The 17,966-nt window shown below is 44.1% G+C and overlaps 1 protein-coding gene across 1 annotated transcript; it reads left to right on the top strand.

Annotated features, from left to right (window-relative positions):
- Positions 1–2,857: 2,857 nt before the first annotated feature.
- Positions 2,858–15,181, top strand: ZNF287 (zinc finger protein 287; the record flags this gene model as incomplete). Its single annotated transcript, XM_082679445.1, has 5 exons — positions 2,858–3,260; positions 3,931–4,031; positions 5,922–6,048; positions 6,492–6,578; positions 10,969–15,181. The coding sequence occupies 5 exons, from the start codon at positions 2,858–2,860 to the stop codon at positions 12,531–12,533; spliced, it is 2,283 nt and encodes a 760-aa protein (XP_082535571.1). The 3' UTR covers positions 12,534–15,181.
- Between the last annotated feature and the right edge of the window lie 2,785 nt (positions 15,182–17,966).

The raw sequence follows: 17,966 nt of genomic DNA, 5'->3' as shown, positions 1-17,966 counted from the left end.
CTAATGATTTTTTAAGATTCTATTTTGTCAGACATTAGGATTATGACTTGCATCAGTCAGGGTTCAGCCAGAGAAGCAGAACCAGTAGGTCATACATACTAGGAGGGTTTTGTTTTTGTTTTTTGTTTTTTGTTTTGCAAGGAATTGGCTTACTCTATTGTGGAGGCTGACTAGGCAAGTTCAAAATCGGTAGGGCAGTCTGTCAGGAAGGGCAGGCTAGAAGCTTTGTCCAGAGTTTCTTCTTCATCTAGGAAGCCTCAATTCTGCTTTGAAGGCCTTTCAACTTATTCATTCAGACCCACCCAACTTATTTCAGATAATCTCCTTTACTTAATTCATCTGAGTTTATGGGCTTTAGCCACACCTACAAAATACCTTTACAACACCACCTAGGTTAGGGTTTGATTAAACAGTGGGAGACTTAGCCTTGCCAAGTTGACACATCAAAGATCATCAAACTACCCAACTTTCTTGTTGTTCAAATTTGTCCGGTGTGGTTAATATTAAGACTCTCTGACACTCCACCCATCATGAGATGGGGTCTACATCAGACTCCACTTGATTCTGCACAGACTTGTGACTGCTTTGACCAAGAGTACAATGGAAGTGATGCTTTGTGACTTCCGAGGTTATATCATAGTCAGCTTTGGAGCTTGTCTCTTGTTCACTAGAACACCTGCTCTTGAAGCCCAGAGCTGCCATCTCAGCTGCCGGCTGAGTCCTTCATGCCGAAAAGGCCACATATAGGCACTCTGGTCATATCCAGGCTGAGCTCATCTTTGAGCCATCTCAGCCAGAAGAGGAGGCATGTGAGTAAAGAAGACATCTTGGAAGTGGACCCTCCCGGCCATCAAATCATCTCAACTGAGGTTGCAGACACAGTGGAGCAGAGAAAAGCCACACCCACTGTTCCCCTTCCAGATTCCTGACCCACAGAATCCAGGAGCATAATAAAATGCTTGTTCTTTAACTCCATTAAAGAGTTTTGCCAACATTATCTAACGTTGGTTTGCCAACACAGCATTAGATAATGGGACCCCCTGAATGTTTTTCTATCCTTTTATTTTCAAGCATTTTATGCTGTGAGTCTTTCATAAACAACGTGACGCTGGATGTTGTTCTTTTTTCCGATCTGAGAGTCTCAGAATCAGATTCCTGCGGAGGGACTCGGAGACTTTACGAGTGAATGGTTATGAGCAGTAAACCCCAAACCAGCACTTCGGCTCTTTCTGCCTTAAGACCCACATCTTCCCTGTCCATCCTTCCTCCGTGAACTCTGCCACCAGGTTTTCTCTGGTTGATTAGCGCGGGGCTCCAACCGCCCCCCGCCCAATCCGCATTCCCTTCCCCCAGATGCTGTAGCTCCCCGACCTCCCTCCCAGTCGTCTACCAGACCTGACTCTGCTCAGGCAAACTTTAAAGTTCCCTCAGAACCTCTGCGGCTAACAAGCAAGTCCCGGCAATGGGCGGAGGAGGTTGCCATGGAGACGGGTCCAGGGTCCGCAGGTCTGGCAGGGAGGGCCAGGCGCGGCTTCCGATTGGCTCCGAGGGTGCGCGGCGTCCTTCCTGCGCACATGCGCAGTGGCGCCGAGGCGAGGTCAGAGTGGAGTCGGGGCGCGGTGGGTTCCGGGCCGGGCTTCCCAGGACCGGCTGCACGGGCGGCTCCAGCCGAGGCGCCGTTCTCTACGGGACGGACGCGGCGGGGCCGAGGCCCCTCCGCAGCGCGGGACCGAGCCCGCCACGCAGGCGCCGCGCCCGCCGCCATTGTTGCCCGGGGCTTCTCGGGCCGCTCGGCTGCGCGTCCCCGGTCCGGCCACAGGTCAGGATGCGGGCGGCCTGCGGGGTCGGGGCTGCGGGGCAGGGGCTGCAGGGCAGTCCCCGCGCAGCGGCCCGCGAGCCTCAGACTGCGGAGTTAGGGGGACCTCGCGGGGGTGGGGAAGCGAGGAGTGCCTCTGCCCTGTAGGCCTGGTGCGCAGCCGGCTTTGGGGGACACGACGGGTTGAGGGGGCTCAGAGCTGGAGCCCGTGGACAAGTGGTGTCGGTTCTGCTCCAGGTCAGGCCTGCAGTGAGGTTTTCTGCGGGAATCCTGGTTTCAAATGTATTCCTTAGGAATTGTGTCCTGTAGAAGCTCTTCACGGGCTTCAGGTTACACCAGTCTGCTTCTTTCCCGTGCCCAGCCCTCTGGTAGTGCAGGGCTGGAACAGTCTGGCATTGATACGCAGAGCGGGTAAACGGCTCGCCCTTTTTCCCTGACCGTTCCCTTGGGAACCTTGAGCTCTTTAAGGAGAAGTTCTCCTCCCAGTTTTTTCTAAATAACAGATTTGCTGTTTTTTAGAGGCGCTTCAGTCATTACAGCTTCTGTACCATCAGTGACTATAATACTGAAGCTTTTGTTTTTCTGTAAAAAATGTTTGTTTCAACAAGTTAGAAGTTTGATCTGTCTTTTTGCTTTGCTTCTATCACCAGCCTTTTATGGCAGCCCCAACCCGTGCCCAGGGCACGTTGCATCTATTTTACAAGTCTTAAGGATATCAGGGAGGTAGAGTACGGTAGACTCTCAGTGTTTATTTGTACACTGTGGGTCGCCTGCGTATTACTGTTTGTGCGTATGGCAGAGCCCACCAGGAATACTTGACCTTGTGTCTGTTCTTGTGTTTCAGGGTCTCTTAGCCATCCCTACAAGTTCTGGGCTCAGAGTTTGTAAGGAAGACTGCTAACTCTACCTTGCCTCTGTCCTGCCCCTGGCCGCAGCAGCCCTTGGTAAATGCCTTTGTGGTTCTAGCATGCGACTTCAAGCATTCGGCTCACTCCTGGAGAAATAAAGGCTGTTGCTGGGTTGACTCTCCTGTGTGTAGCCATGTTCTCCCCGAACAAGAGGACGACCAGTTCGTCACGTGCCCAAGTCCTTCTAATGTGGAAGCCGGACAAGGCTCAGAGTGGACCCCGCAGTGCTGAGAAGGAAACGCTCGCCTCAAGACTCCTGCGTGACACTGAGACCTGTCGGCAGAATTTTAGGAATTTTCCATACCCAGACCTGGCTGGTCCTCGAAAGGCATTGAATCAGCTCCGAGAGCTCTGCCTTAAGTGGCTGAGACCCGAGATTCACTCAAAGGAACAAATCCTGGAGCTGCTGGTCCTGGAGCAATTCCTGAGCATCCTGCCTGGGGAGGTTAGGACTTGGGTGAAGTCCCAGTACCCGAAGAGCAGCGAGGAAGTGGTGACTCTGGTGGAGGATTTGACTCAGATTCTAGAGGAAGAAGGTAAGACTTGTAAGGGCAGAGAGAGGAGGAGTCCTGGGTGGTCCAAGAAGACAGCCATCACGTCAGAGAGCAGCCCTTTGAGGTGATTAGAAAAACGGAGGTCAGGGAGTAAGTGAGAACAGACTTCACTGAGCCCCGTCCCACCTGGCATTCCTCTTCCAACTGCTCGGAACCCAACACACGTTCTGTAAACCCAGAGGACGTATCATAAACAGTGGCCAGACACAACCAAATTACCCCTATGTGCGCCCTCAGGAAGTTTCCCTGCAGAGGTTTGAACCATTCTGCCAATAAATCATTTGCTTTGTGAATTGGGTTTTATGGTAACATACTTCCAAATATGTAGAGAAGTGTCCAGAGAATATTTCTTTACTAAGTAAAAAGACAGCTCACAAAATTTCTATCGCGCAAGGGTTTAGTAGAAAACTCTGAATTTGGTACATATTCTGAAGCATCCCAGAGCAGACTTCGTTTTTGAAGCCTGCTCAAAAACAGGACAAGTTTCAGGATAAGTCATTGCCCCTTCTCTCTGGTTCTGTGAAGCAGGGGCTTTGTTTTTGGTTTCCTTCTGATTCCTCGCTTTAAGAAAATGTAGGCTTCTATTGGTGAAGAGTTTCCTAGGCTATTCAAACAGGGCTGATCTCCACCACGGTCTCTTTCTCTTTGCTAGCTGTTCCTCAGAGCTCCACCCTTTCCCAGGAGACCCCAGAGGAAGACCCCAAAGGAAGACAAGCTTTCCAGGCAGGGTGGCTCAATGACTTCGTGACCAAAGTGAGTGTCAGTTTCTTCTCTGATTTTAAAATGCCTTCCTAGTATGTGAGGACATTTTCTAACCTGGCCCTCTACCTTCTGTGACCCCAGAAGTCCTATGAAGGACCTAAGCCTCAGGTTTTCTCCTTAAGTCACTGTGGCCTGTTAAGGTAGGTGAATGCCTTGTATAGGAAATGGGATCCATTGCTTCCCGTGATATCCCTTTCCTCACTTTTTTACTTTAAAGCAGTGGTAGTGCATAGAGGTTAAGGGATTCACCTCCACAGCCACATGGATCTAGATTTGCTTCCTGGTTCTGCCACTGAACCTGTGATTTGGGGCAAGACACTTAACCACTCATAGCCTGAGTTACTAAGCTCTAATGAATATTCCTCTTAGATTGTGACAATTAAATATTATGAGACCTGTTAGCCTGGATTACAGTACGTGATCAAGAAGATCACAGGAAGATTAGACAATAGTTATTATTTTTCTTTGTTAACAAGTAATTAAAGGCCATGTATTGTTTGATGTTACTGTTTATTACGAGTCTGTGTTATTTTAAGGAAGAGCAGCTCAGGCCATCTTAAGAGAAAGGTTTACTGTAAAATACACTGTAAAATATACATGGTCTGAAATTGGTAACCAGAGTAAATTATTATTTGTAGATAATATGAATGTTTACAAAAAAACCTAAGAAAATCAAGGGAAAAACTGTTAGAAACAATAATAGAGAATTTGAGTAAAGTGACCACGACAGAAAATGGCATACAAAAATTAATCACTTTCTTAAATATACATAAAAATCAGATAGATGCTAAAATGAAATAAAAGGTTCCATTCACAGTATTACCCCCACATTTAAAATAACCACGACTAAGCGTAGTATAAGGTTTGCAGTCCTGTGTTATTCTGTAGACATGAAAGAAGCCTTGAATACTGTAAGACTGCCAGCTCTCCCTAAATTATACACTTACATGTGATTTGAAAAATCCCAGTACAATTTTTTAAAGAAACTTACAGAGTTTATTTGAAAAACATGTGGGAGTAAGCAAGAATTTTTTTTTTTAAACAAAGGAAGGAAGAGCAGAGGGATGCTAACTTTACCGGACTGTGAAATGTATCTACAGGTACAGTAGTTCAGTGTGGTTATTGGTACCAGTTTTATTTTAGAAAGGAAGAAGGGAGACTTCCCTGGTGGTCCAGTGGATAAGAATCTGCCTTCCAATGCAGGGGACACGGTTTCCATCCCTGGTTGGGGAACTAAGATCCCACATGCTGTGGGGCAGCTAAGCCCACATACCGCAAATACAGAGCCCACGCGCTCTGGAGCCCAAACACCACAACCAGAGAGTCCACATGTCGCAACTACTGAGTCTGTGTGCCACAACTAGAGAGAAGCCCGCACGCCACAACGAAGAGCCCACGCACTGCAACAAAAGATCTGCATGCCACAACTAAGACCCAGCACAGCCAAAAGTAGAGAGATAGAGAGATAGATGATAGATAGAAAGATAGATAGGAGGGAAGAAGGAAGGGCTCTTCATTCCATCATAGAGCACAGAAAATACCTTAAAATGTCAAACTGTAACACATTTAATTTATTTGTAAGGCAATGCTTGAAAGTCAAACCATTCTCTCTGTGTCATCAATGTTTAAATCCTTTTATTCTTTAAGATGGAGCCACCAACGCATGCACTGAAACTGATGTATTCTACTTTGTTTTCAGACTTCCCCTCAGGCCATTCAGGTCTGCTTATCCATACATTGGGTAAAGGTATTGACTAGGTAATTTTTAGGGTCCTACCAGCGCTCAAGACTCTGGTTTCCCCCACCACACACACACCTGTGCTGTCGCTGTCCCCTTCCTACTAGTTCCTGAACCAAGTTAAGTCACGTTTGATGTTTCAGGAATCCATGACATTCACAGATGTGGCCGTGGACATCACCCGGGAGGACTGGGAGCTCATGCGTCCTGTGCAGAAGGAACTGTACAAGACGGTGACGCTGCAGAACTACTGGAACATGGTGTCTCTAGGTGAGCGTCGTCCGTGCCCGGCCCTCCTCCCTGCATACACACCCGAGTCTTTCTCCCCTCAGCTGTTAAAAATGGTCAGGCCTAGAGGTGAGCGTGCTTGTCCGTTCAGGCACAGAAATGGCGAAGTTCTGCTCCCTTTTCCCAAATGAAAGGTTTCTAAGTGAAAGGTCATCAGGAGGTACAACGCACAGCCTCCCAGGGCCACCACCCGACGCCGCGTCCTGCCCAGTGCCTCCTTCCCCGTGATCTCTAGGCGTGCATCCTCCAGCGTGCAGGAAATTTTTGTCCCAGCTCCGAAAAGGACAGTGACCTCATTCATGAGGTCATGTCCGTGAACCATTCTTTTCCTGTAGAGATCTGTCCTCATGGGTAAGAAGTCAGGTAGGAAAACTTGAACAACTGTTTATCTCCAGGGTAAAACTCACTCTGTTCCTCCCGAACAGGACTTACAGTGTACAGACCAACCGTGATTCCCATATTGGAAGAACCATGGATGGTGATAAAAGAAATTTTAGAAGGCCCTAGTCCAGGTGAGAGAACCACCAGCCGATGAGATTCTTTGTGCTCAAGAGCCTGTACTATCCTAAGTATGGTGAGATGTGTTTTCGCATGTGGCCAAGTCACTTGGCACAAAGACATCCCAGCCTGTTGAGAACACTGGGCTGCTTGGCGTTGCTTCCTTACAGAGGCCGTCTTCGGAAGAGATTTTCCAGGTGTCATTTTTACACGCTGCCAACCCACCCCCAACCCCCCTCTTATTTTGTGCTTCTCCATGACCCCTGGGTTCCCTCCGTTAGAGTTTTGTCTGGGGCTTTCCGTGTGTTCCCTCCCTCTATTTTTAAGCATGTATGAATGTCCCCTAAAATCTTAAATTTCAAACCTTCTCAACTTCTTTTTGAGTTTCTTTTATTCTGTTTATTGACAAAACTCTGTAGCCCCCTGCCTCCACTCTCCTCATTCCTTTCTTTTTTATGTTCTAATTATTGCAAAAGATAACATGTTTGCAAGATCAAAAATTGTAAAAATATATAAAGCCAGACCTATGCAGACAGAAGTCCCCACCTGTTTGCCGCATTCACCTGGTTCCTGCATCTGTGTTGTCACCTGTGGCTCGACACCTAGAGGTCACGTGACTGTTCTATTCCCTGATGACCTTCCAGTGAAGGTTCTTAGCATCCTCTGTGGATCCTTGCTTTATTACATTGCTGGTTGCAAAATGGTGATTTTCTAATTCCACCATCTCTTCTAAATGATTAATCTGTAAGGAATACCTATCCCTCTCACCCCGTTTTTATGTGTAGATGTCACTATGGACTAGTGGAATTTTTAAAAATTCAATGTATTGTTAGTCCGTTAATTCCAGTGGGGGGGGGGGTATTTGTTTTTGTTGCTCAGTTGTCCCAAATTTCAGCGATGGGAGCCTTTCAGATCAAGTCCTTCTGAGACGTCCCCATTAGTCTTTGAGCATTTCCTTGCTTTCTGGCAGAGAATGGTCTGTGGGCTCACTTCATGCCTACCTTAGACCTGGAATTTCTCTAAGGAACAGTGGTTCGTCTTAGTGGGGATTAGTGATGAGAGGCCAGGATCTGGGCAGTGAGTGCGCTCACTACTCTGGGTACCATTGCTTCTAGATCTGTTCAGTAGATAGAGCTGTGGTGTGTGTGTGTGTGTGTGTGTGTGTGTGTGTGTGTGTGTGTGTGTGTGTGTGTGTGTGTGTGTGTGTGTTGGGGTTTTTTGTTTTTGTTTTTGTTTTTTTGTTTTTTTCCTGTGGTACGCGGGCCTCTCACTGTTGTGTCCTCTCCCATTGCGGAGCACAGGCTCCGGATGCACAGGCTCAGCAGCCATGGCTCACGGGCCCAGCCGCTCTGTGGCATGTGAGACCTTCCCGGACCGGGGCACGAACCCGTGTCCCCTGCATCGGCAGGCGGACTCCCAACCACTGCGCCACCAGGGAAGCCCTGTTTGTAGGTTTTTTGAATCCTGAGTTCATACTGGTGACTTGAATTCAAATCTAGCACCACAAGGGCAGTCTATCTTGTACCTCCCCATATCTGTTTTCTACCTCCTTTCCCACAGAATGAGTCATCTGGTTCCCAATGTCAGTATATCTGCTCATTTGCTCTGTCATATAATCACACAAAAATGGTTTCAGAAGTATATCATTATCTGTCAGATAACAGACTGCTCAGGTAACGTTCAAAATTCCTTCATGTCCTTAGAATATATTCCACTAAAGATATAGAGGATACTGGGTTCAGAGTTAACTTGAATTCTTCCTTTCTGGTTATCTTAACAGTTTGATACACAGTTAAACTTGTTTGATTACATTTGTATTCAAGTTTAGTATTTTCTTGTTTCTTTAATTTTACATTTTTGAGTATGTAAAAACATTAACGCAGTTCAAAAGTCAAAACTATAGAAAGGTGTACACTCCCATCCCTTCTGCCCTGTTCCCGTCCACTTCCTGTAGGTTACAGGGCTCACTTATCTCTCGTTTATCCTTCCTGTCTTTCTCTTTGAAGAGATAAATCATAAATATAGTCTTATCTCTCCTTTTGTATACAAAAGAAGTACACTGTACTCTTTTGCATTTTGCTTTCCTATTCCCTTTTTTTTTTGTTTTTTTTTAATTTCAGCCGCTGCCTTCTAGTATGTCTACCAGTATTGATGCTGGAATCTAGCATTAACAGCAAATTAAACAATAATGACAATATAATACTCTACTTTAGAGTGAATTGCTTAACTTTTTTAAAAAGTTAATTTTATCTGGTCATCTGGTATTTTGAGGGTCCTACTACTTGAAAAGCTAGTTCTTCTCATAATTTATGGCCTATTTGCTTTAGTTGGCAGAATGACCCAAAATATACAGTGAATTCTTTAGGGAGAGAGTTCAGCACACTCTCAACACTGAGAAAACCCATGGCAAGATGGACCTAGGCCTTTGCTGGAGTCAGGACCATCTTCTGGGAGGTGCTGCCCATCTGGGACCACTTGAGGTTTTTTGGTGATTCAGGTTGAATTAAGGCTGTAAACCCATAAGAGGGGCAGTTTATGATTATGTATTTTGGGGGGAGATTTTGCTCCCACCAAAGAGCACAAAACTGAGAAAGGCAAGGTCCTCTTTTCCTTCTGTAGAGGTGAGGTGTTTGGGTTTTGTTTGTTTTTCTAGCCTGTCCTTATACAGGGTGTAGCACAGAGTGTGCAGACTCCTGCCAGCTGCCCCAGGTTGGCTGCAGGCTTTGTCTTCTGGCCCCCGAGCCCCTTGCACCCTCAAGGGGAAGCTGAAGGTCGTCAGCAGGATGGAGGAGTGTCTCAGGAAGCCAGCTTCAACTTTTGCTGACGTCTGGTCTTCCTGCTCTCACTTGATTTTTGGCTTTGAGGATTTCACTTTCTTATCAGGTCAGAGACGTATAAGTTGAACCTTTGGTTAGGGCATCTCATCAGTCATACCTGAGGGAATGGAAACTTCGATTATTCACAAATCGAGCAGTAGTGTTGGCTTTCGATGGCCGTTCCTGTCTCAGAACTTTATGGTCTTTACATCATACAGGACCCAGCCATTCTTTCAGGTTCAGCCCAAACCAGATCTGCGCTAAAAGTGTTGCTTCATTACCTGGTCAACACTGATCTCTTCTGCTAGAAATATTACACCACTGTTTGATATTTAACACTTCTAATCGGTCCTTTCCAGTTAGTTATATACACATATTTAAGCCCTGCTTAATGATCTTAATTTCTGAATTACCAGTAAACTGACTGGTTTAAAAATGTGTGCTTTTCTGAAGGAAATGTAAAAGAAGCATAAGCCATTTCCAGAGTTTGCATCTGAGTTGGAAATACAAGAAACACACAAAACTGTGAAATAATAATATAAAGCCAAGTTCTGCCATGGGCCCAATATTTTATTAGGTTGGACCATATGAAACTGCTGATATTCAGCCAGATTGACCTACAAAAAAGGCAGTTTCATATGATGCAACCTAATCTGTACTTTAGGATTCTAAGAAGGAGGAGAGAAACATGAGCTGGGCCATAAGCATCTTTTTCAGTAGGTGGAGAAGGTGTCATAAGAGAAGCCTGGAGTCTGGAATTAGTGGCACCTTTAGAAGATCATAAGGACATAGTTGTAAGTTATGTGGATAACTTTGAACTTTAAGCTGAATATGAGTTGTGATAGAGGAGGGAGTACAGTAGAAAAGGCTAGATTATTTGGGGTCTCAGTACTGAGTGGAGGCATTTTAACTTTTCTTTCTTTAACTTTTGTCCTTTAAGCCGCTGATCCTGAAACTTCAGTGTGATTCAAACCTCCTGGAGGGCTCAGCCCCACCCCCATTTTCTGACTCAATATGTCTGGGAGGGGCCCAGTCACTTGACATATTTCAGGTGACAGTGATGCTCACGCCACTGGTCTGGGGATTGTACCCCTGAGAACCATGGCTTCAGGCTGTAAGAGTTACTAGACGTATTAAAACACGGAACACACACCGTGAAACTGCCTCCAGAATATTACGTACAGTGTGCAGGGTAGATTGGAAGGAGGAGTGGTGACAGTCAGCCTGCTTTATGACCCATTATGTAAATTACAGCTTATATGATTATAAATGTTTGTGTAATAAAATTCATCCCAGGTTGTCCCACAGTTTATCGTCTATTTTTACTTCTTAGCTCTGTCGCCTGACCTAACCTATTCTATTAACTCCACACTCGTGTTGAATAGGGAGGAGCCTCTCCTTCTTCAACAATTTACTCCTGTTTTCTGCCCTTTTACTCTCCTTTCCCAAGCATTAAGGACCATGTTATGAGGTTGTCAGAGCCGTAGTCTTTTTAGGCATTTTATTTATGTTCATTATTTTGTTTCTGCTTTGGCAGTTTCCTTTCTCCAAATAGAGGAAGACTTTTTATGTACTTTTTAAATTTCAGAATGGGAAACAGAAGCCCAAGAGTGTACTCCGGTGGAAAATGTTTCTAAACTCACAAAGGATGGAACCAAGACCATCAAGCTGGAAGAACCCTATGACTATGATGACAGATTGGAGGGGCAAGCAACGGAGGCCTTCAGGAGAATTCCCACCAATGAGAGAGATTTCAGTTTGAAGTCAGTCCTTTCAGAAGAAGATGATCATGCAGAAGACTATAAATATGATATATATAGAAGTAATTTTGAAAAGCATTCAAACCTAATGATACAGTTTGATACCCAACCAGATGATAAAACTTCTGTGTACGACGAAAGCAAGGCCACCTTCAGTCACGTCTCTTATGGTATTGTACACAGGAAGATATACCCCGGAGAGAAGCCTTATAAGTGTAATGTGTGTGGGAAGAAGTTCAGAAAGTACCCATCCCTCATCAAACACCAAAGTAGCCATGCCAAAGAGAAGTCTTATGAATGTGAAGAATGTGGGAAAGAGTTTAGACACGTCTCATCCCTCATTGCACATCAGAGGATGCACACTGGAGAGAAGCCCTACGAATGCCACCAGTGCGGGAAAGCCTTCAGCCAACGCGCACACCTCACCATCCACCAGCGGATCCACACGGGAGAGAAACCCTACAAGTGCGATGACTGTGGGAAAGACTTCAGCCAGCGTGCACACCTCACCATCCACCAGAGGACACACACGGGAGAGAAACCCTACAAGTGCTTGGAGTGTGGCAAAACCTTCAGCCACAGTTCATCACTGATTAATCACCAGAGAGTTCATACTGGAGAAAAACCTTACATATGCAACGAGTGTGGGAAAACGTTCAGCCAGAGCACACACCTCCTTCAGCATCAAAAGATACACACAGGAAAGAAACCATATAAATGCAATGAGTGTTGGAAAGTGTTCAGTCAGAGCACTTACCTTATCCGACATCAGAGGATTCATTCTGGAGAGAAGTGTTATAAATGCAACGAATGTGGAAAAGCCTTTGCTCACTCCTCCACTCTTATTCAGCATCAGACCACTCACACTGGAGAGAAATCCTATATATGCAATATATGTGGGAAAGCCTTCAGCCAGAGTGCAAACCTTACCCAACATCACAGAACACATACCGGAGAGAAACCCTATAAGTGCAGTGTGTGTGGCAAAGCCTTCAGCCAGAGTGTACACCTTACTCAGCACCAGAGGATTCACAATGGAGAAAAACCCTTTAAATGCAATATATGTGGGAAAGCATATAGACAGGGTGCAAATCTTACTCAGCATCAAAGGATCCATACTGGAGAGAAACCCTATAAATGCAATGAATGTGGGAAAGCGTTTATTTATTCATCATCACTTAATCAGCATCAGAGAACTCATACTGGAGAAAGACCCTATAAGTGTAACGAATGTGACAAAGATTTTAGCCAGAGAACATGCCTTATTCAGCACCAGAGAATTCACACAGGAGAGAAGCCCTATGCATGCCGTATATGTGGTAAAACCTTCACCCAGAGTACAAACCTCATTCAGCATCAGCGTGTTCATACAGGTGCCAAACATCGTAATTAATGCATATGGGAGACTTCATTTAGGTTTTAACACTTAACCATTTAAAATTCTATTTTGTATTCTGTGTTAGAAACATTATTCAAGAGAAGTGCAATATGGGTTAGATTATCACTCAGCAGAAGTATCAGAATTAGTAATGTGGATATAACCTATTTAAATGTACTGTGAAATTTAAGAAGAAAACATTCACTTCTTAACCTTTATTTGATACCAGTTTAATTCATTCCAGAAATAAACCCTAGGAAAGTAAGAGTACTCAAAATCCTGTAACTCATCAACTCTTACCATGTTTCAAGTACTTCTTAAGGAGGCCTTACGAATGTAACTTGGGAAAGCTTCCATCCAGTAGAGCTTTCACACCAGAGAGTAATCCTGGGGTAACAGAAAAACTGCTTTCAGGCCTTTAGTTCTTCTCAGCTTTGAAGCCTTAAATATGTAAAGGTCCCTTCCCCCTTTTTATTTCCCTTTTCCTATTATACCATAACTGCCATGTGGAGCCAGTAGTTTTGCAAAAAAAAAAAAAAAAACAAAGTTGAAAGTATCTTAACAATTTCTATGTGACCACAGTTTAATTATGCTTTAAATACTGAAACATTAAAGAAAGAGAAGCTTAATGAAAGATGATCTGTTAGGAGAAGCTAATGTGTCTATAATCCTTAGACGTGTACAAATTTACAGGCAAAGATTAAACCCCCAAGCTTAATATGTAAGACATATTAGACTTAGTTTCACTAGCTTCTGACAACTGTCATCCAGAAGGAAAAAAATAAGAATACTTTTTTGTGTGTGTGTGGTACACGGGCCTCTCACTGCTGTAGCCTCTCCCGTTGCGGAGCACAGGCTCTGGACGTGCAGGCTCAGCGGCCATGGCTCACGGGCCCAGCCGCTCCGCGGCATGTGGGATCTTCCCGGACCGGGGCACGAACCCGTGTCCCCTGAATCGGCAGGCGGACTCTCAACCACTGCGCCACCAGGGAAGCCCAAGAATACTTTTTTTTTTTTCCCACCTGACTCCAAAATTCATACCTTAAAGTTCCCCTGTGACTTAACTGTAGAAAGTCTGTTTCTTCCTTTGAAACACGTTTCTTGAGTGCCTGCTGTGCTCAGGGCCCAAACTTCCTAACTGGATTCTTCCAGGGCTTAAATGCCGAAAACCACAGCTGGTTTAAGCAATAGAAAGCTTTCTAAAGTAATGAAAGATAAAGTCAAGGACATGGTGTTAACCAGTACGTCCTGGAATGAACCTAAGAAACCTGCTAAAATGAGTTGCCAGATGCAGCCCCATTATCTTAAGGAAGTAATGAAAGCAGCTATTTAAATAGTATGAGGAAAAAAACAAGTAGTGGAAAATAGGTTTGAGTTCAGTGCAGAAAGTGGGTTGGGGGAAAAAATTGAAGACGTAAGGGTGAGGAAAGAATACAGAGGCAACTGTTATAACAACTGAAGTGTTGCTGGACTTGGTTTACCTAAGAAAATGAATGACTACTTGAATTAAAAAGCAAAATTCAGCCTGTTTATAAGAAGAAACTGAAACTGAAATGACTGATTTCAAAAGGATAATTGAAATTGGTACTCCTTGTATGTGTAAGTAAAATAGGGATTACTCTTAAAATAACAGGGAAAAAAAGTTTCATTGGAAAAAGAATTGATGCAGAAACTATCATTGATACAGTAATCATTCAACAATAACTGAGTTTGTGGGGTCCCAAACAGCATAAAAGGAAAACTGGTAGAAACGCAAATAGAAACGGGTGAAAATACTATTTACTATCCACAGCATTGCACTCAGAATTTAAGACCATGTCCTGAGAGCTGACCTTTCCTCTTGTTCTTGTTTCTTTCTTCAGTGCCTTGCATATGGTAGGTGGTCGTTATGTTGGTTGAATTAATGAATAAATAAGTAGTCAAGTTAGACTTGAGTAATAAGGTAGAAGTAACTGATACGGAGTGAAATTGGCAAAATTTAAAATACTTTTTGGTGCATACATGCAAAGAAATATTTAACAAATATTGGTCATTTGTTAGTGACAGGAACTACTTAAAAATGAAGAATGAGAATCCCCAAATCTTAACAATGGGGATATTCCTGAAAAATCATGGGACATCTTTGCAGAGGAAGTTTTCCTGAGCTAGGTGAGGAAAACCTGATATAAATTCTGGTGTCATAAATACCAATTTAAGCATGTGTTGACCATGCAGCTTCATTTGGACGTTGGAAAAACCTGGTTGGCCAGGGGCAGGGGGGTGGGGGGGGCAGTGGCTAAGGACCTGGGGTACCAGCATCTTCAAGTCTTTCTTGTTGAGTGTTTTCTTCAAGAAGTTGCTTTCCCCTTGTCCTCCTAATAGTTAACCTTGATGTCACGGAATCATCCTTCACAAAGTGCAGATTTTCTCCAGGTTGCATAATACTCAAATTATGCTTATGCCATAGTTATCATGTTAAAAAATAACCATTGTATTTAAGATGCAATTTTTATAATAGCACTTCATAACTTACACAACGTTGTTTTCTCCTGGAATGAATGTGTGGAATGTTACAGTCCATAGCCCCTTTCTTTGCATTGATTTGTATTTCCTACCTTTGTGTGTTTTATGTAAATAATGCATTTATAAGGTCTTCCACTGAAACACTGAGGCAACTGATGCTCTTATAAAATAACAATAATAATAATAGTGGAGAATCCGAGATCTTTGTGTTTTTCCCACTTTTACAGTTGTCTGATCCACGCTTTGAAGTTTTGTTGTTTTTTTGGTTTGGTTTTTTTTTTTTTTTTTTTTTTTTGCGGTACGTGGGCCTCTCACTGTTGCGGCCTCTCCCGCTGCGGAGCACAGGCTCCGGATGCACAAGCCCAGCGGCCATGGCTCACGGGCCCAGCCGCTCCGTGGCATGTGGGATCCTCCCGGACCGGGGCACAAGACCGTGTCCCCTGCCTTGGCAGGCGGACCCTCAACCACTGGGCCACCAGGGAAGCCCTGAAGTTTTTTTTAACAGGCAGTCTTATTTCCAACTTTTTATTATGAAAATGTGCAAATATACAGAAAAGTTAAATAATAATAAAACAAATTGTATATCCACCTAGATTTAAAAATTAACATTTTGCCATATTTTTTACTGAACAATTGGAAAGTAACTTACAGACATTTCACCTCTAAACACTAAGCATGCATCTCATAAAAGCAACCACAGTAACATTATGTACCTCAAAAAATGAACAGTACTAATATCTAGTGCTCAGCCCATGTTTCCATTTTCCCTATTGATCCAGTCTCATTGCAAGCCTTACACATGATTGTCTGTTCCATCTACCTGGAACAGCTTCCCACCTTTGATTTTTTTCCAGGACTTTTTTTTTTTCTTTAAATAGAGCAGATCAGTTGTAGAATGTCTGACTTTCAGGAGGTACCTGATTGTTTACATGTGGTTTGTTTTTCTTGTTCCTGTAGTTTCTGTAAATTTGCAATTAGGGCCAAAGGCTTGGTATATTCAGGTTACAAATTTTTGACATTAACACCTCACAGATATATTTCATATTGCATCACAACAAAAGTCTCATTAATATCTGGTTGACTCACTATCTGTGATGCAGAATTTGATCACCACATCTTCCCAATGTAAGGTATGTTTTTACTGTTGCAGTTAATAGATAGCCTGTGCACTGACGCCAGCAGTGCACGGATAGCCCGTTTACCAACAGCCTTGTATCTGGTGATTTTGGGATCCAATGATGATGATCCTTGCCGGAATCAATCATTTCGTCAAGATTTGCAAAATGGCGATTTTCTTTATTTTGATTGCGCCATGTGGCGTGCGGATTTACATTTACTGACTGGCATTCTTTAAGGAAGAGCTTTCCTTCATCGGCTGGGAATGCACGTAGGGTCATGCTCAAGTCTTTCCTTAAATTACCAGTTTTGAGAGGCAGGAGTCACTGGCAGTGATGACGAGTGATTCAGTGTGTCACAAACAATTATGATAATTGTTTCTGATGCTCTAATTATCCCAGATTTGGCCAGTTGGAACCCTTCAAGTAGCCCTTTTGTCCTTTGACATTACCCCTCCAATCTCTGGGCATTTAATGGCCTTTTTTTTTTTTTTTTTGTAAATGTATTTATTTTTGGCTGCATTGGGTCTTCGTTGCTGTGTGCAGGCTTTCTCTAGTTGCGACAAAGGGGCTACTCTTGGTTGCGATGCACGGGCTTATTGTGGTGGCCTCTCCAGTTGCAGAGCACAGGCTCTAGGCTCGCGGGCTCTAGAGCACAGGCTCAGTAGTTGTGGCGCACGGGCTTAGTTGCTCCGCGGCCTGTGGGATCTTCCCGGACCGGGGCTTGAACCCATGTCCCCTGCATTGGCAGGCGGACTCTTAACCACTGTGCCACCAGGGAAGCCCTGGGCACTTAATGGCCTTTTGACAAAGCCATCTCAGGTTCACCTTGCACTTTAAATGCCCCAGGTATGACATGAGCCATTTCTCCAGGAATCCCTGGCTCTTTTTAATAGGTAGCAATTTAGAAACCAGATCTGGGCAGTGGGCAGGCTCACTGCTACTGGGCGTGCTTAGCAAGTGGGCTGAGCCCTTCCAACCATTGAGTCTGCATAAAGGCAACTCTGCCCTCAGTTTCATCAGTTACATAATATCTATGTAATGGGAGACATAATTACCTCCCAAAGGACTCTGGGAGCAAACAAGTCTTGCTGAGCAAACTAAACTGGAGAGAACACAAGTGTTAACGCTTACTAGGAAAGCAGCAAACTTAACCACGAAGTCTTTTGCCAAGGCCATCAGCAGAGCATTTCCAGAGGACGGGAGCATGTCAGTCAACCTGGCAAGTGGGTTAAGTAGAGGGCAGTTAAGAGCAACGAAGTAAGGACACCAGCTATGTTGTGTTTTAACTATGAACTTGATGATTTACTGTGTTGATAAGTTAATCACACTTCTTTCCCATCACATTTCCTTAAGGCAGGTTTCTGATCTAAATTTGAATTCTGAGAGTCTATTTCATGCAAAATACTAGTTTTTCTTGCTAAACTTTTATTTGTTCTTTAAAACTTAAAGCCATTAGTTTTCACTCGACGCTCTATCTTCCGGCCGGTATGAATTCACTTGCACGTGCCTGTAAATGTACTTCCAGCCCTCTATTTCCATTACTTTCCTCGTGGCGCTCTATTTCACTATAATTATCCCACCTCAGAACACTATAACCATTGAACATGGCAAGCATGTGCACTGCGGTGATATGTATGCATGTGTGTGTAAGCCTGTCAGCAGCATTGAGTCTGCTGTGTAGACGGGGAAAGTGAAGCCCAGGATGCTGACCTGAGGTCACGTACACAGTGTGACAGAACAAGGGTTGGAACCCATGGCTCCAGCCCTTAGTTGAGTTCTTCCTGTAAAATATTGTTAAGTGAAAAAAAAAAAAAATATATATATATAT

This window comes from Grampus griseus (genome assembly GCF_964374135.1).
Source record: "Grampus griseus genome assembly, chromosome: 20".
Classification (NCBI taxonomy): Eukaryota; Metazoa; Chordata; class Mammalia; order Artiodactyla; family Delphinidae; genus Grampus; species Grampus griseus.
Note: the sequence above shows the minus strand (reverse complement) of the source record. Positions and strands in the feature narration are given on the sequence as shown.